Source organism: Gymnoscopelus microlampas, assembly GCF_963454915.1.
Source record: "Gymnoscopelus microlampas genome assembly, chromosome: 6".
Lineage (NCBI taxonomy): Eukaryota > Metazoa > Chordata > Actinopteri > Myctophiformes > Myctophidae > Gymnoscopelus > Gymnoscopelus microlampas.
The window spans coordinates 47,933,942-47,957,570 of NC_139943.1; the positions used below are offsets into that span (position 1 = coordinate 47,933,942).

Genomic DNA, 23,629 nt, shown 5'->3' on the forward strand with positions numbered 1-23,629 from the left:
TACATTTATGTCTGATAATGATGTACCATGCATTTTTTAATCATTTGTACTTTACATGACTTATGACCATTTTCCAATTTTTTATTTTTTTTTACATTTTGGAAAAAAATGCAAATTTGACACTGAGTTGCCCACTCTTCCAGTTACCTGTCAAACCACGGGCCCACATTTCTTGTGCACACCAATAAGTACCTTTAATTTTATAATGGAAGACAATGGGTCTTGGATTGAAACCTTGCTCAAATGGAGTCATACATTCTAAATACGTCAGCGACACTGTTATTTAGACCCCATCTTATATAATTTTCACTAATTAATATTCAGTGCTGGTGGTATTACCCCCATACTGACACCCAGCTGTGACTGGTTAGTGGATGTTAGTTTGAGGACACACACTGCTAATAGCAGATCAGTGTAGAGAATCCAGCTGGGGACAGAGGGCCTAGTGTGCACATGTGAACCTAAGTTCTCTGGAGATGACCCTGGAGCTCCCTGGGGCCAGTGTGAGATAGTGTGTGTGTGTGTGTGTGTGTGTGTGTGTGTGTGTGTGTGTGTGTGTGTGTGTGTGTGTGTGTGTGTGTGTGTGTGTGTGTGTGTGTGTGTGTGTGTGTGTGTTGCGCGCACACGTGTGTGCCAACTACTAGAGACGACCCCAAAGGGTGTGTGTGTGTGTGTGTGTGTGTGTGTGTGTGTGTGTGTGTGTGTGTGTGTGTGTGTGTGTGTGTGTGTGTGTGTGTGTGTGTGTGCGTGCATTTTCTTGCATCTCAATGGCAGATTGTTGTCCAGTCCGTACACATTCAGGGCAGCACAATGTCATCTCAGACAAAAGGCAAATTGTTGCCTTAATAAAGCCAATGATTGTCAGCCGTGCAGTGTGTTATTATGTCACGTGTGTGCCAGTTCAAATGACTGTTGCTGAATCTTGGGCTACGGGACAACGTTGATGATGACACACTCATGGTGCATAACAAGGTATTACTGTGCTGCAATCTACCGCACTGCAGGCTGTAATCAATTAGGTGATGATTTGCATTGCTCTGTCCAACACCTACCACTTAACTAAGCCCATAACTGTCCATGTCAAGGAGGCTCTCTGCTGTGAAACGGAATACTTTGACTCTTTTTAACTCATTTTATTCTACAATGAAGCTGTATCATTTATATACTAATTTGGTATACTTTGTAATTCACATAACTCCTTTAACTGAGCACACATTCACTACACTGCTTCACACCAATAATACTGTTCAAATCTTCCAGTGTTAGGCATTTACCAGCTACACTGGCAGAAGAATAACCATTCAGAAAGAATTATCACTAAAAAAATAAAATGTATTTTAAGTGGGCTAGGAGTTTACATACGTTCCTTGTTGCTTCCTATTAAAAAGAGGAAACACAGCCATAAAACATAAGTACATAGAAGACCCCCCCTTCGAGAGATGGGTACGTAAATTTAACAGCAAATTAACAGCTTCAAATGACAAGAACGTCGTTGAGGATCAGGGAGGGAAGTTAACAGGAAAAACAAGTTAAGTGGAGGCAAACTGTTCCCTCCCCTGCCACCTGTTCCTTACTTCCTACAGTACATAGTACACAGTCCACATTATTATCATGACCACGGGTGAGACTATTCATAATCAGGAACCCAGGAGGCATAACTATTTATTGACATTCCGGACCACATGTAGCATAGAAACTGGAAGTACAAATGGGAGTACAGATGGGAGTGATGTACAAAAACGAATTTCACCCACTTTTTTACCTTGTAAACCTGTGATGTGACAATAAACCTGATTCTGATTCTGATTCTGATTCTGAAGTATCAATAGGTTTCTGTGGAGAGGAACTTGTCACAAGAGTTTTTAGTTGACCTAGCTTCTTACTTTATTTGGTGGCATCTAGGACAGATGCACACCATAATCACCTTGGCATAAATCATAAGTGCTGTAAAGATAACACACACCGTTTTCAGTTTGATTAACGAAAAATGCCCCTCTGGTTGCAACGTTATCTATGAGGAAGTAAGTGCCCTTAATAAATAATATAATAAATCACAGCCTTATAGGCTGTGATGTCACCAGTAGTCATGTCTGGTAGTAGTTTACTGCTATTGTAAAATGAGATGAGAACACGATAGGTCATGAGCCTGTACTCAGTCCTGATGTAAATAAACTAATACATTAATACAAATAATAATCACAGCTAAAAAGCAGTAGGTGTTTAGTGTTACCATGATTGATTGATTGATGATTTTTCACTTGTTATCTTGTTTTTAAAATATATTATATATATAAAAATATGTTAATATTATATATTATCATTAAAATACCCTCTCAAAAAATGCCTCAACTCCTACATTCCAAGTGCTTGTCAGGGTGGGGAGGTCCCCAGTTCAAATATGATTATTTAGGGGGGGCACGACCTGAAACGGTTGAGAACCACTGGGCTACACCACTGTGCCAGTGATATCAAGGTACAGTCTCATTTCCATTGGTGCCATTGTCGAAGAGTGTTAACAAATGACATGTAGTCCAGTGGGACGTCTCATACCTTCCTCATGGCCTCCAGCTCCTGCTGCTTGACCTCGTTGGCCGTCTGCAGCTCCCTCATCCTCAGCTCCAGCTCCTCCTGCTCAGCCTGCAGCTTCAGTCGCTGCTCTCGCCGCTTGTGTCGCGCCTCGCGGTGCGGCGCCGGCCTGCCCAGCCTCAGCAGGCTCACGCACGTCTGTATGGCTGGAGAGAGCAGATCGTAGGTGGTTTTAACACAACAGCCCATCGTGAAACAGGGTTTTATTTGTTCAATTAGAGTATGTTTGATATGACTTCAAATCAATATCTCGTTTATTTCAAACTTTTGCCTCGATCACAACTAATGAACAATATAATATTACAATAATAATATAATATTAAAAGAAAATAAATATTGTGAAAATAGCAGATCTACAAGCTCACAACACACGACCGTTGTGAGCTTGTAGATCAGCTATATTTACACGCCACCATTGTACAAGTATAACACAGGGTTAAGTGGTTAATCAGACTAATCAATTTAGTAAAAAAAAAACGGTTACAATGTTTTGTTTCGATTTGTTTATATATGGTATAAAAACCTTGCTTCTCGATTATTCAGTTATAAGTCGATATATTTTTCGGCTAATTGCCTAGCCCTAGAATGGGGTGGTGGTAGGGTCTAGATCTAGGTTAGGTAGATGCGAGATGTAGTGTGGGGACCACACAGTCTGACATGCACATACGCCAACATCTGAACCAATAAGATGTTTACAACAACATGCTCACACATTGAAATCGCATTTGCAAAAATAGGGATTACCACACCCATATGGATCCAAAACGATTCAGGTAGATGTGTCAGAGATCAAACTAACATGTGCTAATATGCAGCCATTATAATTTCACATCTAAATGGTAGAGGAGGAGTGGGAGAAAGATGGCGTTTGTCTGATGTCAAAGCCAGGTTAACTTAAAGGGGCTACACCATGAATTTTTCTTCTTTTTTGTGTGTTTTTGGTCTCCCCTACCTCTCTTCTATCCTCATAAATACCCCAGTTTGAACACTCAGGCTTTCACAGCAAATCTGGGGTTTTCTGTAAATTGGTCTAAAAACAGGCCAAACTGATTTGGTCCCGCAAGTGATGTCACTAGCACGAACAATTCCTCCCGTTTTTCAGTTCCAACCAAAAAAAAAAAAACTTTTTTAAAAAAGAAATATTTTTCTTATTTTTTTCTTATTTTTTTTTAAAACTTTTTCCACACAGAACCAGGAGATAACATGCATACAAACTGGCTCAATAGCGCCCCGTACCAAACAGGACAATGTGGTATTGCAGGTGAAAGTGCTTTATAAGCCAGAGAGAAGTTAGCTGGAATGAGTATATCTGAGGCTTGATTTAGGCTCAAACCTTTTGAAAAACGTTTGAGGGACATAAACAATATGATATTAAATATTATTATTGTCTCCGCCAGGAGACTATGTTTTCACTTTCCGCCCCCCCCCCCCCCCCCTCGGCCAAGCTAACATTGGTCAAGCCTCACGTGACACGTGACAATACGTTGAAAGAGTGTGCTCTGATTGGCTAGTGAGACGCATGACGTATAGCGGCCTATAAATAGATGTGTCACTTCGGAGCCCTGCGGTGCGCGTTCCGAAGTGACATCAGTGCCATCAGCCAAGCTAACATTTAGTGGTTACATGTCACCTTTCCGACAGACGGATAGGACACTTACACAGACAGGACGGATAGGACACTTACACAGACAGGACGGATAGGACACTTACACAGACAGGACGGATAGGACACTTACACAGACAGGACAGATAGGACACTTACACAGACAGGACGGATAGGACACTTACACAGACAGGACGGATAGGACACTTACACAGACAGGACGGATAGGACACTTACACAGACAGGACGGATAGGACACTTACACAGACAGGACGGATAGGACACTTATACAGACAGGACGGATAGGACACTTATACAGACAGGACGGATAGGACACTTATACAGACAGGACGGATAGGACACTTATACAGACAGTGTGTCATGTTACTATGACACAGTAACATGTTCTATTTTTTGTAAGAATTAGAACATAAGAATTAGAACATTCCCAACATTCCCAACACAAGTCTGCTGGCGGAGACTTGTGCTCCGAGGAGCACATTTTCTAGTTATTTTTTAAATTCATGGTGTAGCCCCTTTAATGGGCTAACGGCTAACCACAAAGGGAATATAATAAGAGAATATATAGAATAGAAGATGTTGTACTGTGACTTTTTATGCTGTACACCATTGTGACAGGACCTGTGAAACCTATTGGCTACATGATCGTTCTGTTACTGGTTACGTGCAGTTGCTCTCTCAACTCGACCAACTAGGTGTCAGACAAGCTAATACAAAACTAGATGTCAGATGTTGGCAACTTATATCCTTATATGGCAACTTATATCCTTTTTAAGCCTTAGTTATTATGAGCAAATGACTTATATCCTTATAATGCAATATATATATCCTTTTACAGCCTTAGTTAATAAGAGCCAATGTGTACGTTTTTACTATTACTGTTTTTTTAAGTTCCAGTTACTAAGAGCAAATGTGTGTGTCTTCATTAGTACTGTTGTATTGTTGTTCATATAGACACCTAAAGAAAACATATTATTACCCTATGAAATCCTTATAGTCTTGTTAGTATTATATCCTTAGAAATACAGTTATTGTGAGAAACATTATCTATTCGCATAGCTGAACACTGTGTTATCTCCTAGTAGACATAATTCATTCCCATATTCCTGGCTGACACTGTGAGAGAGAAGGAATACAATGGTATCTGCATCTACTTTTTAGGGAGGTTGGTTGTGAATTGCATTCCCAGGTGCTGAGACTAGGCTGGTGAGACCAAGGCCGTTGGCTGGACGTGTAAATCAAATGGGGGCCACTTGTACACCCTGGGAAGAGAGCCTGGACCAATGGGGACGTCTACTGATAAACCATATTTGATAATGATGTATAAATGTAGGCCCCAGGGATAGACAGATCTGCCCACTTGACTTCATGAACTTGAGGGAAACACTTGTTATCGGTTAAGGACAGTCTTTTGGGGCCAGAGAATTCTCTGTTAAGTACCTTTTTGAGTGGTGCCAACCACTCCCTATACATGACTTTGTCCGTATGTATGAGCATGACCTGAGCATGACCTCGTATGAGCATGACCTGAGCATGACCTCAACAGCTGCGGCTGATTGCAACACAAAGATGCAAGCAGTTACACTAATTATACACAAACAGGAGTGCAACACACACACACGCGCGCGCACACACACACACACACACACACACACACACACACTTTTGAGTAAAAATACTCACAATGAGTAAAAATACTTAAAATGAGTAAAAATACATAAAAGATGTTAAAATGAGTAAAAACACGTAAAGGTCAGTGATAGGCACCACTCTCTTCACACTGGGTGTGATTTTTTTATATTCAATCTGTATTACTGCTAATTTTCTTATTAATTGATACACACACTATTACTTTTGACTTTCTGTTTAATTAATAAATATACACTTAATTTTATGTCTTGTCTGCTCTTAATTTCACCAATACAACGGACGCGCGGAGACGCGTGGTCTGAAGGGTAACAAATTAACTCACTGCACAATTTGTCTGCTGTTATTATGGGACGGCAGTGGCTCAGGGGTTCCGCCGATCCCGGGCTCCGCCAGAAGAGTTAGTGTCAAAGCCTCCTTGAGCAAGACACTGAACCCCTAATTGCTCCCGATGAGCAGGTTGGTGCCTTGCATGGTTTCCTCCGCCATCGGTGTATAAATGTGTGTGTGAATGGGTGAATGTAATGCACAATCTATGTAAAGCGCTTTGGATAAAAGCGCTATATAAATGCACCATTTACCATTTTACCATTTACTATAAACTATAAGCTTGAATTTCCCTTAAATTGAAAGTCTGAAAAACACTTTAACATTTACAATCTGGTCTTTATCCAGGGCTACTTAGTTCTTATAGTTAGTTAATTAAATTCCGAGGACTCGACCATTTGGTTACATTTGTATACACTCTTCGGAGCTACATCAAAACTGACAGTGAATGTCATGACATCACCATCTAACCCCCACTCCAGTGCCGGTGCTAGGTAGTTTGGCGCCCTAGGCAATATTTTTCCTGGCGCCCCCCACCCCCCCCGCCCCCCCGCACCGCCACCGTTTTCTGCCACAGCGCCACCTAGATTCTGAAAAAAAAAAAAAATAAAACATTTTTTTTTTTTTTTTTTTTTTGCGCCCCCCCCCCTAGTGGCGCCCTAGGCAACTGCCTACTCTGCCTAATAGGGCGCGCCGGCTCTGCCCCACTCCCTCCCCCCCCACTAATGTCCCTCCACTTTTTTCCACTCATGCCGGCGCGCTTGATCAGAATACCATGTCTATGGAGCCCTGTGAGACAACATGAATGCAAACACACATCTTTGTGCCATACAGTTATGATCTTGACAGTTGGGTTTAATATACCTCACCTCAACTCCAAAATAACCTCAAACCATACAGGCAGCAGAATGAGGAACTGAATTAGTCAGATCAGCAGATGAAACAGCCATGTGTCACCTTATCGGGACCTACTACAGCAACACACAGTGATGATTAATAGACCAGCACCAAAAAGAATAATCCTTGGGATTATTTTCAGAGTAAGAATGAGCGTGCCTGTGTGTTGATGGTTCAGTGATTCATACTATAGGCTCTTGACTCACACGTAAGCCATGTCTCCCACATAGCTTCCTAATCTGTCTAAAGACAATAATACCAAAGGGGAGCGGACTACCTACACCGCTGAAAACACATAAAAGAGATTTACCCTGGATCCACTCTTGTTTCCTCTTCTTGTCTGAGGCGCTGATCTCAAAGCTTTTGTCTGACTTGATGAAGAACAGGCATTTCTTTCCCTCTTTATCTGGTAATGACTGCGAGGGAAGAAACAAGTCGTATCAGTAGCAGAATTGACTGAACTGGTTATAGAATTATATGGCTGAGACAGATAAGGGAGTGGGAGGCATTTAGTTAAGAGTTTGGCTTGTGTTTCTGGTGTTCAAATGTAAATAATAATAAAATAGACAGCGATGTCTGCTCCAATCTAAGTTACGGTCTTGGACTCAGGACTCCTTACCTCGACGCAGCAGTTCCCGTCCAATAAGATGTCTCCTTTCTTATCAGCCAGATCCTCACTGCCATAGTAGGAGATGGAGGAGGTCTTCAGGACGAACCAGCGCTCCGTCCAGTTCTTCCTCTTGTGACCTTTCTTCATCATGTAGCCCTGCAGACAGACATAGAAACATCAGTTAGGATCCCTGTCCGTCCCTTTGATGTGGTTGAGATGCTCACCTCTGGAACCAATCATGCCCTTGTTGGCATTTTCATAACCTGCCATACGGTATATCATTACAGGGCTACATTGTATACAGTACCACCAGTAGCATCTGTTTTTATGATGTCTTGCATAGTAGTGTATATCTGTCTTTCATTAAATGTCTCTATGAATTGAGTACAAAGGACCCCAATGGAAACAAGTCATAGGCTTTCTTGGGTTTTAAATCCTCTTAGCTGACCTTGTATTGAACTGTACTTTCCTGTGCTTTTTTTTTGCAAACTGCTAATAAAGTATTCAATAAATCAAAAAAGCATTACAATCTATATAAGGTGTAGCATTACTAGCATTACATACTACTGTAATGGTACCGTGCATACAATGCAGCATTGTAATACTACAATGTATACAGTAGGATTAAAATCTGTACAGGGTAGCAAGGACAAAGCTACTCTAATGCTCCTGTATACAATGCAACACTGTATGCTACACTGCATACAGTAGCATTACAAAGCTATATTGTATACCATTTCAAAAGACTGCATTCGAGATAAAGCACTGCTACCTAACGTTCACTTGATCTGGACAGTGCAAATCCGTGTCACTATAAATCTCATTGGCTAGTAGAGCATGGCTCTTACTGGGATGAATGTGTGTGTGCTTGTGATAGTGATAATGAGTCTCAATATCACTGCCAGGAATAAGGACACGCATATCACATGGCATTTATTTTGTTATGTTCCGGTTTCTTGTGTTCAGTTATGCTACGTTACACCAGTGTTTTTAAACTGGTGTGTCATCTGAGTTCACTGGGTGTGCCGTGTAAAAAAAAACTGACCAAAAAATAAATAAATACTGTAGACCCAGCCAGGATTCCAGGGGGATCTATTTCAGTGTACACATATACTATATACACACTGTATACATAAGTGTGCCCTGGGATCTTTTGGCTATAAAAAGAATTGGGAAACACTACGTTACACTACTAACCTGTTTTAACACATCCAGGATGAGCTCCTGGTAGACCTCATTGATTCCCATGGAGAGGGTCTGGCGATCCATGCCCTTGCTGAATTGTCCTGACCCCAGTAGGCTGATGAGTTCCCAGACAGTCAGACACTGCTGCTTGGCGTTGAGCTCCAGCTTGTAGTTCTCAAAGCGTTCCTCCACCCAGCTTCCGCCCATCGCCTCTGTCAGCTTTCGCAGGAAGTATTCAATCTGTGAGGTTATGGATGGAGACAAACACACAGGGGAAAGTCAGGAGACTGGATAAGTAAATGTACACATGACTCCTGAGACATACTTCCATACGTATCACTGTCCACATAGTCACATCAAATGCACTCAGGACGATGGAACATTAACCTGTCATGGAGAGAGGCTCAACGTGCTGTCATGGCTTTATACATAGGGAATGAACAATGAAGAGGAGTGAGTACTGACACAGACTCTCTTACAAACACACACACACCATCCGTAATACACTAATTGCTGATAGACAGTACATATATTCATCAGCAATAAATGTATATTCATTCATCCATATTTGCTATATTCACTGTTGATAGACTGTATATATATTTAGAGACCCAGAGCAGATATCTAGTGCCAGAATCTAAGCACATTTTTATTCAATTTGGTTTGGTTCTTGACTCTTGCCTGAACCTCTCCTGTGTTTCATTTTCACTGCTGTTACTGCTATGATACCTGAATTTACATGGGTGAAATAGGCTCTTTCTCTCCTGCTCTCCCTCCCTCGCCATTCGATTTTGTTTATATTTAGGTCGGCCTACTCAGGCGCCACTTAAGTCAGGAACAATGCACCTTTACCTGATGCAGTCGTTGTACATGTTGCCTGACATGTTGGAGTCTGAGGCTTATATCTCACATTTTCTCACACGCAGCCACTTATATTGGCAAAGCGGTAACAACTTGACGCAATGCTCAACTAATCAGTTAAGCAGATAGTGCTCACTCCGCAGATCCGCAGACAGACAAATGTTCATGTTTTTTAAGATCTTGGAAACTGGCGAGTTTAAGGCCGTTTCGGTCGCACGGCGCCCGAGTTATGCCCGGGACAAACTGACAAACAGGTTTTCTTTTGTGAATGAATACACCACAGTGTGTCAAAGTGACTGAGCAAGACACTTGACCCCTCTGATCGCTTATGATAACAATCTGAGCAGCAGCTATCAGCTTGGTGATGTTGAAACAAACTTTCTCTTGTGAGATTAAGAAAGGTCTCCCTTTCCCTTACGTAACATTCGTAATAGATAACTATTGAGATGACAATGTCATAAAAACAGCATACAACTCACGTCTATTTTAATTATAAATATATATATAACTTCAATAAAGTTACATGTTTTATAAATGGCCCTCCATTGACTGCCTCCAATGTCGGTTATGCCCAACAATAAATCCTAGCAACGGCAGTAATAGAACAGGAAGCCTCTAACTTCCTTTTCTGCTCTTGAGCAACACATTGGGAGTTCCCTTTTAAAGCACTGGAGCCAGTTAATGCATCAATAGAGCTCATAGTTATATTTTAGGCACTGAGCGGATGTGCTTATCTTAGAGCTTTACAGTATATCAAGTACAACTATAGAATATGTCATAGTTACAAAGTCACACCCATGCAGTCACACACATTCTTATCTTTGCTTTTGGGTGATTGTTTACATCCTGTACTTGGTGAATTTGATCACTTTACCTGTGGAAGTTGCTAAAGTATTCCCAGAATCACAAAGAACATATTCAATGAGTCTTTTATCCCACATTCCATTTCCTTGTTGAATTTTTAAACATGGGAGTTTTCTACACTGCACTTTGGTTGTGTCATTGTAGACTGACACCACGTGCCAATTGATGGTGTTGTGGTTGAGACCCAAGCCCATGTCTTTGTACCCATGTATAACCCCTTCTGATCTAGGACTCAATCCTGCCAGAGCCTTTTGTATCCCTATGGTGTGATATTTATTCTGAAGAAGGCATGGATGCCGAAACATAAAGAACTGCTTTTAGCAGCTGTACTGCAGTGTACTCCTGGGGAAAGTACATGCAAGCCCACTTTCCTAACATAAATAAAGGACACTTAACCCATTAAAACCGTCTGTCTCATCTTAGATTTTTGCGTTGGCTATTCAAAAATAGCAGATATACAAAATCCCAGTGCATCACTTCATGTGGCGTTGCGAGCTTGTAGAGCTGCTATTTCTGAACATTTTAGAAACATCTTGAAATAACTACTGGTTTATAAGGCATTTGTAGAATTGGCCTCAGTCCTTAATGGGTTAATTAAGTGTAATGCCGTCAAATGTCACCGTGTATCTATAGCAAACAACTCACCTCCTCGGCGACAATGGTGAGTGGGTACCTGTCCTCAGACAGGAAGTTGAAGATGCACCAGATCTTGAAGCCGTCGTCATCAGAAATGATTAGATGGCTGCGGTCCAGATTCTTCCTGGCACACAGCGTCCAGCACATCCTGTTAAAGTCCTGCCGGTCAAAGTTGTCCTTCGCCTGGGGTGGACACACACACACATTTAGTTGGACCACTTGGAGAAGGATTTTATCGAAGTGACTTAAGGCCCCTGCATGCTACCAAATGCAAACCAAATGCTACCCTATCACCTTTTAGGTGATAGGGTGATTTGATACTAGGCGCTCATAGTTAGAGGGTGATCACCCTCTCACCTAAAAGGTGAGAGGGTGATCACCTCATTTGGTAGCATGCAGGGCCCTTTACAGTACCATGAACACGTCCATTTCAAGTATGGGTGGCTCCATTGATAATAGAGTCCCTGACTCCGTCTGGAAGTGTTTGTTATACTGCATACAAACGCTGAGCAAGACCAATGCACAAATTACATAGTTTCTAATACACAGTCCTAACTTTTAAACAAAGTATTAACACATATAACACACATCCCACAAGGGGTATTACTCGATTTAAGCAAAACCTATGGCGGACCTTTAGTCAAAGCAAGAAGGAATCAACAGCCTTGTCTGTTTTGTCTTCACACTCTGTTTTTGTCCGTTGCCTTCACACTATCTGAGTCTATGTGTGAAAGCGAATTTACAAAGCAAAACATTGCCCAACACTACTGACAAAATAGTCGTATTTGTTTGAAGAAAAACAAGACTCGATACAAAGTGTACAGTACATGCTTGAGATGAACATTTTCCACAGTGTTCCTGAGGGGCACAAATTCCAGTGCAGAGAAAGAAAGGAAAGCTCTTCACAAGGTTACAATGGGTGCTGTGGAGGAGGAGAGGGGGGGTGCTTTCCTTTGGCTGGTCAACAAGCATCACCATGGAGATCCCTGGCAGGCTGACTGTGCATGTGCATGCATGTGGATTAAGCAGCACATCTCATACCAGGGGCACCAGTCAAACATACCCCTAAACAATGTGTCTAAAGCCACTTTCCCATGTGAACACTGGAAAACGTCTGGGGAATCAGGTCGGGACATTGTCCGGTGTTGGCCGTTCACACATGTACCATGCAACAGGAGAATGTCTGTTTCAGATGCGTTCACACATTAAGGTAAATACTCTGTTTGATAAGGTGAGGAGCGGAATCTGTGTAGTAGACGCACACATTAGCTAATCCCACTTATATATATAACACAGGCACAGCCTGAGGGAGATGCGAGGATTAAATACGATATTTTTCAGAGAACATTGGTCTCTCTATGTACAGCCAAGTGTGTACTGACTTATTCACCGGACAATCACTGCGTAAATTCACCGGACAATCACTGTGTCCCTTCACACATAGAGCGGTTTGAGCCAAATCGGACATTACCCGGACTTAAGTCAAGGGTCCTGCCCGCATAAAATCAATTGCCTGTCCGAACCTACTGATCCGGAATGTTACGTTCATTCATACATACTCCGTTTGAACTCTGGAAAACTTTCATAATACAGTGCATGTCTGAAAGTGGCTTAACTGACATTCATACAAATCCAGGACATTCTAGCCACACATATAGTTTTAATGAGCTAACATGTCCTTATGTAGGCTCTCAAAATCCCTCTGTGTATACAGATGTATACACTGGTGAAACAGTCCCTCCACAAACTAAATCACTGATGGCTTAAGGGAAGATCGGCCGGCCAGCGGACCTTTGACGTCACTCTGACCGGGAAAATAACCATAAACAAAGCCCATACGTCCATATATAGGCAGGACCACAGCCACGACACCAACATCGGGGATCTCCATATATGGGTATATAAGGGATACAGGCGGACAGACAGATACTTACAGAGATCTCCATATATGGGCACAAAAAGGGAACAGACGGGTACAACGGGTACTCTGACAAAAACCCCGGCACTAGGACTCAGACAGATCTGTCGGATCGGCATAACGTAGGTACAGTAGGTGTGAGGGCCGCATATCAGCCTGAACCTCTAGTAATAGAAAGTACAAACTACCAAACATTTAACGTATTGTTGAAGGCTATAACATATTGTTGAAGGTTATATTCAGGATAACACCCATAAAAAAAAATCAACAGTGATTGATTTCTCAGCAGAGAGACTTTGAGGATTCTAAGTTATTTTGTTTTGTAAATAAGAAAGAAAGAAAAAAGCTCTGAAATAAAGCTCTAAAGAAATGCTTTTGTTACACAGATGTGTGAGCAGTCAACGATGCATAACTGGAGGACAAGGGTCAGGTCACAGGTGTTCCCCCTACACACCCCTGTGGGAGTGAAGATATTAAGATAATAGCCACAAATAGCTTGCCATGTGTATTCACCCTGATAAAACTATGATATGATGACAGGAATTTAAAAATGTTCAACATCTGTGAAAAATATTCACAGATGTTACATTTGCATTTTAGGGCGTTTGCCTGACACTTGTCCCCAGACACTTGCATTTGTGCATCTGTGTCTTGCTCAACACTTGGACATATATTAGGTCTTAAACTCTGTTTGAGGACCTGTTGTCCCTGTACTGTGTGCCAGTATGCAATTGTGTTTCAAGTACCCACATCAATGTACAGTAGATGCAATAAAACCATGAGAAATAAATAACCGATATCTTGTTTATATTCTTTAATATTATCACACTGACTCTCTCTGGTGTGAGATAAGAGAGTGAGTAATTGCTACGTGATTGAGCTAGTGTCTGGTCCTCGCTGGATCAGCTTACCATTTCTAGACGTGTGGTTTTGAATGAGTCAGCGACAGCAGGGGCTCAAGGTCTACCAGACTATCATCAACAACAGTACTACTGTAGCTGCAGTACTCACACCAGTAGGGAAGTGCAAGAAGAGTTTGTCAAAGTAGGGTTTATTACCTAAGAGCAGCTACTTTGTGTCACAGTGTTGTATCATGCGTGGCTGTCACATTTCTCTCTCTTTATCTCCCCTCTCACCTCAGATTCCCTCTTTCAGACTATTAGCTGACTTGGAATGGCACTGCTTCTCTTACGGACACAAGTCAGCTCAAAGTGTCTCTCCCCCATCCTTACCTCTCACCCTTTCTCTACTTAGTCTCTCTCTCTGCTCAGAGTGTCTCGTTTACCCTCTCTCCCCCACCCTTCCCGTCAATGTCACTCGCCCACTCCCAATGCCCACCTCAACAATGAGGGCCTTGTGGGAGCTGCCGCAGTGCTTGGAGCTGGCTCGCTCTGCTCCAGCAGCACGTTGATTAGAATTCACTGGCCAGAGAGTATGAATAGACACAACCCTGTCTAACACCACAACAGCCTGGGCTGTGTTAGTGGTTAAGAGATAAACAACTTCAGGAATCACAGGTCGCCCAGGAATTGCAGGTTTTGTTGGAATGTTGGTGAAAAAGCAGAGGTGATGTTAGTTGAGAGGAGAGGGGTCAATTTGGCAGATGACTATAAACAGGATCGTAGCCAGGTATGGTTTAGTAATGGCAAATGCAAATTATGTGTTTTCTGGGCTACATATAGTTATCTCTTTGCCTTGCCTTAATTGTTATTAAAGATGGAGGGACAGACAGACAGACAGACAGACAGACAGACAGACAGACAGACAGACAGACACACAGACAGACAGACAGGCGTTTCCCTTTTTTAGTGGCACTTAAGACAAAAATTGCATTTAGAATGCAATTGCAAATTATGTACAAGATATGCCATGTCATTTAGTGTAAGATAAAGTGTAAACAAATAGCAGAACTAAACCGTCAGCTGTGAAAACATGTAGCCGCACACGATTTACATGAAAGAAACGGAGACATGGCAGAGAGAATAAGACCACATGATCTGTTAGGTGTTAAGGAGAGACATTATGCAGTAGAGTTGTGCTTGTCCTTTATATCGTGTAGCACATTAGCTATTTCTGTCACTATCTCTCTCTTGCAAGTAACCTCACCTCACTCTGTCTACCACATCAACAATGATTACTGTGTAACGATATAACTGTAATAATGTGAGCATCCACACTGATAAGCGCTAACAATTTAGGCATTTAGCAGTAGGCAGTCACTGTTACCCAGAGCAACTTAAAAGTGCAAGATCAGAGTAAATAAGGACGACGGTTTGACACATCTCCTTCTCTAGGTCCCAAGGCTGGCAGTACTGTTTGATGACAGAAAAGTGCTTACATTTTATTTTTGCGTTAACGGTAGTAGTACAGTTTGACTTTGTGCCACAATGACAGTTGGACTTTTATTTTATTTGAATTAATATTGTCTGTTAGTTTTTGCCAGAACTGGCCCACCATAATATTTGGCCTGACATATTAGTTTGTAAATAATTTACAATATCTGCCTGACCACATTTAGGCTATAATGTCCAAATTGAGAGTCAACCTGTAGCCTACTGGTAGAACACTTATTACATAGCTCTTATCCATGTGAAAATTATATCGTAAAAAACAAAAGTGTTTCATATGCCTTAAACAATGTACAGTTTCTCTCCGAGGGGACCTTGAACAATCTAAGGGCTCCTGTTCTATGAGCTCTTATTCAATATCTCTATATGAAAAGGATTATGACTGTCTCCAGATAAAATGCTTCTTAAAAAAAAAAAATGCTTTTTAAACTTTTGAATTAACTAAAATGTCCTTACATTCAAGGATGTGGCCTGCACTATATGATCACAATAGTATTTCTATCTGCACATGTAAAATACATTACTAGTGATTACACATGCAGTTGTATCAGTATGCTGTTATACCACACCATTTTTCACTTTTTCACTTTTGTAGCAATACACTTAGTATTGTATATATTATATAGGCTTTCTGTCACGTGTTCCAGTTCTTAAATTAGCCATTAATTATGTTCTGGACCACCATCTAATGGCTCAGAAAAAGACTTACTTGCCGACCCCTGCAGTATGCTTTATTGCGATTTTAAGAGTTATAGGAATAATTCAATTCATTATTATCTGGATAATCATGACATGACATTTTCATATAGTCTCTCTCTCTAATTGTTTTCAGTTCAGTATGCTTGGGGTGGGCTAATGTGAGGTCAGTTGGCTTGGTGGAATGCTATGCTCCAGCTAACCACAAAGGCTCCAAAATGCTTCCATGGTCTCTTGTACACTCATAGGTATGCCATTCATGGATCACTTATCGCTATTTTATGTTGAGCGAGAGCTCTTTGGCCTTCACCGTAATACTTGAACATCAATCTAAAACCACTTGCAGATAAAACAGCCATGCAAACGACACACACTGAGCCCCAAAAATAATCTTGGCTCTTTATGGTCCAGAATTTCTCAATGGGTGGATTGTAACCCCAACGTAGGTCACCAGCTGGTTCAGACAGGGTCAAAGAACTACAGTTGAGAACCACTGATTTATTCTGTACAATCACGATACTCAATGGAGACCTTTCTCTGTTAATGACAATTGGAGTCGATGACGATGAAGTTTGGGTAGACAGATTCTCCTATTTTAATCACCAGCATGCCCTTAGCCTAATGCCAAACTGAGATGACGGCTCAGGATGTATACATCTCCCAGAGAAACTAGTGTTTGAACTGTTTGGATGAATGGTCAGTAGTTATCACTGTTTTTCTAAGTTGAGTTAAAGAGACTGTCAAGTGGAATGTGCCAGTGAGGGTCTCGCACGCACACACATACACACACCCCCACACACCCACACGCCCCCACGCAAATGTGCACACACAAATCTACCCTGACTTCCCAGCCACAACCTCTAAACAGCACATAAGCGCACAGTCGGACACCAAAATACACACACATCCATACCGCCCCTCCCCTTCACACACACACGCACACACACACACACACACACGTCACACACTCCCTCTGTAACAGGGTGGAGTTTCCTTAGAGTGTGAGTTTATTGAATGCCCTGACTACCACCCCTTTCTCCTTACACCCTACGGGGGGGGGGGGGGGGGTTAGTCTTCCCGAAACCTCTTGAATAAATGTCACTCGTGGCGAGAGCCCTCAAGGACGCAAAGTACTTTCACACCACATAAATGCACGTACAAATGCGTCAGAGAGGGAAGAATGAAGTAATGCACTTGCTGTGAAATACTATGTGGTCTGGTTCGGTCATATATACAAAGTTGTGCTTAAGCAGAATTTTTATTAAAACTCCCATATTTGCTAAAAGAGGACCCAATGACGAGAAATCCAGCAATTCCCATCCCACAGAAATGTGGTCATCGGGTCATCATGGTCAGTTTGATCTCAGGTGTGCTCTGTCCTTGTAGCCCTGAATGATATCAGGATTTAGCCTGGCATGAGATGCCATGAGGGAAGAGCATGCCATCCACACAGTGTAATTACTTTTCAATAGGAAACTGTCACATTGAAATAGTCACCCAACCAGAATACCCCAGGATGAAACATTGTTCACACAGAACAAAGGTCTATAAATAACTATGCCAATAAAAACCAATAAGGTCATTATAGTAATGCATTGCTCATGATTTACAATCCCCTTATAAAAGAGCATTCAAACAGCAGCAAGAGCCAGCCAACCTTTGTGGCAAACCAGACAATCTATGTGTGATATGCCTATAGAGTTCTGGGGCTCTTGTCATGGAAACCTTCAAGAAAGTCTATTCTTCATACAGGAATTCCACAGGCTTTTGCGTCAGTGTCTGAAGAATTCCACCAGTCATGATGACATCCCAAACTGAATGGAATGCATTTCACAGAGCGTGATGCAATGTCGGAGCACCCCCAGCAATGCTCTAGTTACTAGTATTAATTGAAGTCAAGACAAACATTTTATGTAGGTGCAAATTCAATGCACTTCACATCAAAATACACCAAAGTGATAAAAACATACATTGACAACAACCCCAACCTCCCACCCGTACAGAAAACATTTAACCACTTAAACCCCAGCATCCGTATTGTGGGTAAAGCTTTTGCAAAAAATAGGCGACATGCTTGTCGATCGGCTATTTTCAGCGAAGATATTGAATGTAGAGCGAAAACACTACAGCACTAATATGGAACCACGAGGGACTCCGCTCAACAACGTACTGGGGTTTAAGTGGTTAAAACCCCTGATCATCCACATTCACGTGGACACAGCAAACAAACATATCGTCGCTGTGGGGCAGAAACCAGCTATCTCCATTTTCAACTTTTTCTTTTTTTTTTATAAATCAGTGCTATTGAACACCCTTTATGTCTATGTGTGGATTTTACAAATATTGAAACAATGAAAAGTATAAAAAAGCGTTTCTGACTAAACCTCCTATCTCCATTGGATCCTCAAACTGTCGGACAAACCACCTAACTCCAACTTGTGGAGTTAGGAGTTTTTTTGCAATGGCAGATTTCGTCTGGTTTCCAGGCTAGTTGTCCCCCATTGATTAGAATGACAAAGTAAAAATAAATCTCCACATTAATGGTCAAAAACCTCCTAACTCCACTTGAGCTGCATTTGGATAAAGTGATGATAATATAAGGACACATTCAAGTATCTGACAATGTATAAAGTCACCATACCAACTTTGATGAGGCAGTATTGTGTTGTTCTAAAAACACGTTTTTTTTTTTCTCCAGGATTTTTTTTTCCTGAAAAGCTGGTTTCTGCCCGACAGCTGAAATATACACCTGCATAGTGTCTGACAATGACACACACACACACACACACACACACACACACACACACACACACACACACACACACACACACACACACACACACACACACACACACACACACACACACACACACACACACACACACACACACACACACACACACACAAAAGAAAATGAACAGGTCCTTTACATCATCAGTGAGCTGTCTTGTGTGGTTGTCATGATGCGAGTGCTGTCTAGCCGACACCAACTCCTCGATCGATGCCCTTCACTCCCTCCTATTCAGCATCAGTGTCTGGAGCTCTGAGATGTTGCTAGCTCTGCTGTCGCGCCGCTGTGTGTCTAAAGTCTATGTAGGCTCATAGACTGTAAAAGATAATGGACGAAGGGAGCCGTGACTTCACCCATTGGTTTCTACATACCCGTTTTGAAGCCACATTTGAATTCACAATTCAGTGAATTCAAATTGGAATTTCCGGTCCCGAATGGAACCGGAAAACGAATGCTATTGGGTGAAAGGGCAGCAAGTAGAACCAGTAGAAGCATACCTTCTTTGGGGTATAATTCATGTTAAAATGAATGTGAGCATAATTTATGAAAATGTTTACGAAAGGTAATAAAACCAAGAGTTAAGTCCGGTCAAATGCCCATAGACTTTAATGGAATGAAAATGCTTCTGCAACCAGCAGTAGCGGAAATAGCAACACCTTCTAGCAACACCTTCATTTTCAAGATAGAAAGCTTGCCGCCTAGTTTTACTCCCACAGTGTCAGTCTGCTCGCCACCAGGTCTGGGTGCCTGACACAATGCCCAGCCAGCCACATCTTTCTCTCCCTAAGCTTGTCTGTGAACTGCGGGAGGCCTCCGTAGAGGACCACGTCTCCTTCCATTCTCTGCTGTATCTGAGACTAGGGCAATGCAAATGTGGTATACCAGAGTATAAGAATCAACACAATCTAGCCTTGAACAGCAGACATGACTCGACATCATACAAACCTGCTGTGGTCTTTCTACTGGGTTTTGCCATGTTATACTGGTTATGCATTTAGAGCACTCAATTGTTACATTCTACACACAGTAAGATTATTCATGTGTCTTCATGTCGACACCCACTAAGCATTTTGCTCAGGGACATTTCAACAGGGATGGTGTTACAGGAAGGAGGAATCACATTTGCTGTTTGTGCAGCCCATAAGTTTAACCCAACATTCAAAAACACAATATTCCTCTATCCATGATACTCTTCATAATATCTTGCTCCCTACATTTGGGTTCTTCTGACCTGTTGGCTAAGAAACCCTGCAATGGGAAGAATACTATTAGCATTAAGTGTGCCGTTAGCTGACCTTGTCAAGAATGAACTTGTTGAGGTAGGGCATGTAGCCTTGGTTGGACACGGGACCCTCATCATCATCCTTAAAATGTTCCTCCAGTGCCACTGGGTCATGTGGAATCTTCATCAGTGTACACAGGTTGTGGGACAGCACCTGGAATGATAAGCAGACGCATGCTTTTAAATACATAATGATATTACTAACTTGTGAGGCACTTCCTATTCGAAAAGGTGCTACATAATAAATCCATATCTTGTTCTAATATTGTCTCACTATTGCAAACACTTTAAAGTTACATGATATGGTGGATCATATTATGACTACATTAAAGAAAAGGCGGTCGGAAAAATCTTACGTTACCTACCATCTAAACAAAGGTCTAAAAGCTAGAATTGTTTGTGTAAATATTTTTAAGAGTAGGTGTCTTTTTCAAATGGTGGTTATTCTTTATTATAATAGATAGAGACAGGAATGAGACAGACTTGGGGGTGGGAGGGTGACATGCAAGACAGGCCTTGAGCTAGATTAAAACCCAGGATGTCACAATGATTTGGTACTGTAGGTGGGTGCAACTTGGCAGGATACTGGCTGGTCTAGCCACACAAAAGCATCATCCCTTTGTATTTCATGAAATTAATGTCATGAGCTCTAATGCCTAGACAGTGTCCCTGGTTCAATTCCCGGTCGTCCGGACCATTCGCTGCATGTCACTCCCCTACTCTCTCTCCATGTTTCCTGTCTCTCTCTGTGTGTATATACACTTCAAATAAATGCACAAAAAGCCCCAAAGAATAACTAAAGGAAAAAAAGGGAACAAAAGAAAATAAAGCATCCGTGTACACAAATGGTGTGGTCATTTATGCCCATGTCTTTGCAACCACATGTACCCATGCTGGCCATCGATAAAGCCACACATTTTCATCCTGTGCCAAGTTCTGCCAACCTTGTGCTATCAGTCTCTCAGCTTTACTATACGTCTCCACTATGTGGTCTCCGTCTCAGCTTTCCAACTGTCTGTCTCCCCTACGGGGTCTCCCTCTCAGCTTTCCTACTGCCTGTCTCTGCTACACTGTCTCCCTCTCAGCAATGATAACTTTAGTTCTATTACCAGGTCATCACCAAAACAAGAGATTAAACTTTCAGCCATTTGGACTGTAATCAAGCTCTACTCAATATATCAAGGGTGGTTTTAAAGTCAAATGCCTGGTAAGAACAAATGTCATTCTTCTTCATTTGTTGTGTGGTCTCCTTGGTCTCATGAGACATTTGGCAACAATACGTAGAATGGGCTGTTTGCATTCCTTGTGCTGTTCAAATATTGTAAAGTCAGCAGCATTATACGGCTGACACTTGGTGTAAAGTTAGGGAGGTTAAAGAGGAAGTAAGGCATGACCTAGTTCAGCCTGAACGACACAGAATACACATTTTATTTCCTTTAAAACACAAACCACAGGAGGTCAGACATCAGCATATAGCCAATATACAATACTTGGCTAACGGAAATTACAATGCTAATGTCCTTTAGAATTAACATGGCTGTTGAAATGAACAACCATGGTTGTGGTCGATCATCTGGTTGCATCAAAGTCATGGTTGGCACCGAACCACACTGACAGGGTTAATGATTCCACTCCCTATAGCTACTAAAAATAAACACATTCACAGTCACAAGCTGGTTTGAATAGTAGGCTTACAGACTCACAAATGTGATAAGTGATAAGTAATGTATAATAACTATAAATAGACTACAATGCAAACCATGAGCCCATGATGACCACTGGGTAAACATGGGAGTTATTAGCCATCCCTAAAGTAATCTAGACAGGTTGTTCCATAATGTGCCCACTCTAACTCATATCAAATCAATACATTATGGTGCTTTTTAGACCAACTAAAGAAGAGGAAAAAAGTGATCAGAAAAGTGAAAATAAAATAAAACAGAGTAGCCTAACAACAGATACACTTCATCGCTAGTGGTGGGATATGTACCCAATTTGTTTTACTTAAAGTCAATCGATACTGCAATGTAGAAATACTCTTTAACAAGTAAAAGCCAAAATTGACTTGGAGTAAAAGTACAAAAGTATTGGCGTCAAAATATACTTAAGTACTAAAAGTAAAAGTACTCATGATGCACAATATCCCATAGCCAAATGTATACAAATCCTTTGAAAATAGCCATGGCTGAAGTGGTTAATACGTATGCTTTACAAAGAAAATAGTAACTACATTTTTCAAATAATTGTAGTGGAGTAAAAGTACAGTATTTGCCTCCGAGATGTGGAGTAGAAGTAAAAGTATTTAAAATTGTAAATACTCCAGTAAAGTAAAAACCCATCAAAATGGTACAGTAGCCTACTTGAGTACATGCACTATCCATTTGACAGTTGCGCTATACTGCTGAAATATTGGCTGACCGACAGATCAGGATGCAGGAGGAAATGTGTTTAAAACAGGATAAAGTTTGAAGGTTGTAAATTAAACCTGGAGACTCTTTGAGCTGAACATTTACGTAGAATTTCCTGCTTGGCTTCACCACAGCTCCAACGATCATGACGATCAAGGATATAAATCAGGTTTAAAACGGACAATAAGTTAATAACCGTACCTTCAACTGTGATTTGGACACTTTCCCACTTTTGTCCACGTCCAGGGCCGTGAACGCGTGCCATATTGACTTCAGAAGTTCGTCCCGTAGAGCCATAGTAATAAATAGCTTTGATCAGGTCCGATCTCTCTCTCTCTCTCCCCGATCTGTGATGTGTGAGTCTGTGTGGGAAAGAACTTTAGTGATCAGACATTACAATAGCAGGACAGTCACATGACACTGTCTGTGTGACACTCTGTGTGTGTCTGGCATGATGATGATTCAAGGGCTGTAGCTCCACTCAGCGTGTAGTGGGGAAAGAACATAGGCTGTGATTAGCCCTGATGTGAACCATGGCTAAGGCTGTGATCAAAACACTGAGCTAGGCTCTTATAGCTACTCTATATCAGTGGTTCTCAAACTTTTTCATGTCAAGGACCCCCCAAAGTGATATGTATTTGGCCGCGGACCCCCATCTCAAATATGTTGTTCAAGGAACCACCAGAAGCAAAGATTTGAGATACACATGTTCGCTTAAAAAATATGTATATTCAAAGGTTTGCATACATTTTCACGATTTTTCAAAAATAGCAGATCCACAAGCTCATAGAGCTTGTATATCTGCTATTTTTGAATAGCCGAAGTATAAAAGGTTAAAACTATTTTGATGCTATATTAACACATTTTGCTAGGGACCCCCTGGAACCCTGGGGGTCCTCGGACCCCACTTTGAGAACCAATGCTCATAGGGCTGATTACACATTTAAGT

The 23,629-nt window shown here is 41.5% G+C and overlaps 1 protein-coding gene across 1 annotated transcript in view; it reads right to left on the minus strand.

Moving 5' to 3' along the window:
* The window catches only part of swap70b (switching B cell complex subunit SWAP70b), a 32,350-nt gene extending 9,311 nt beyond the window's left edge, over positions 1–23,039 (minus strand). Inside the window, exons 1-7 of the mRNA XM_084060055.1 lie at positions 22,882–23,039; positions 20,286–20,426; positions 11,247–11,420; positions 8,889–9,116; positions 7,701–7,847; positions 7,392–7,497; positions 2,551–2,732 (exon numbers count right to left, since the gene is read on the minus strand). Of these exons, the coding sequence (XP_083916181.1) occupies positions 2,551–2,732; positions 7,392–7,497; positions 7,701–7,847; positions 8,889–9,116; positions 11,247–11,420; positions 20,286–20,426; positions 22,882–22,977 (1,074 nt within the window). The 5' untranslated portion in view covers positions 22,978–23,039. The remainder of the gene's footprint in view (positions 1–2,550; positions 2,733–7,391; positions 7,498–7,700; positions 7,848–8,888; positions 9,117–11,246; positions 11,421–20,285; positions 20,427–22,881) is intronic.
* Positions 23,040–23,629: the final 590 nt, after the last annotated feature.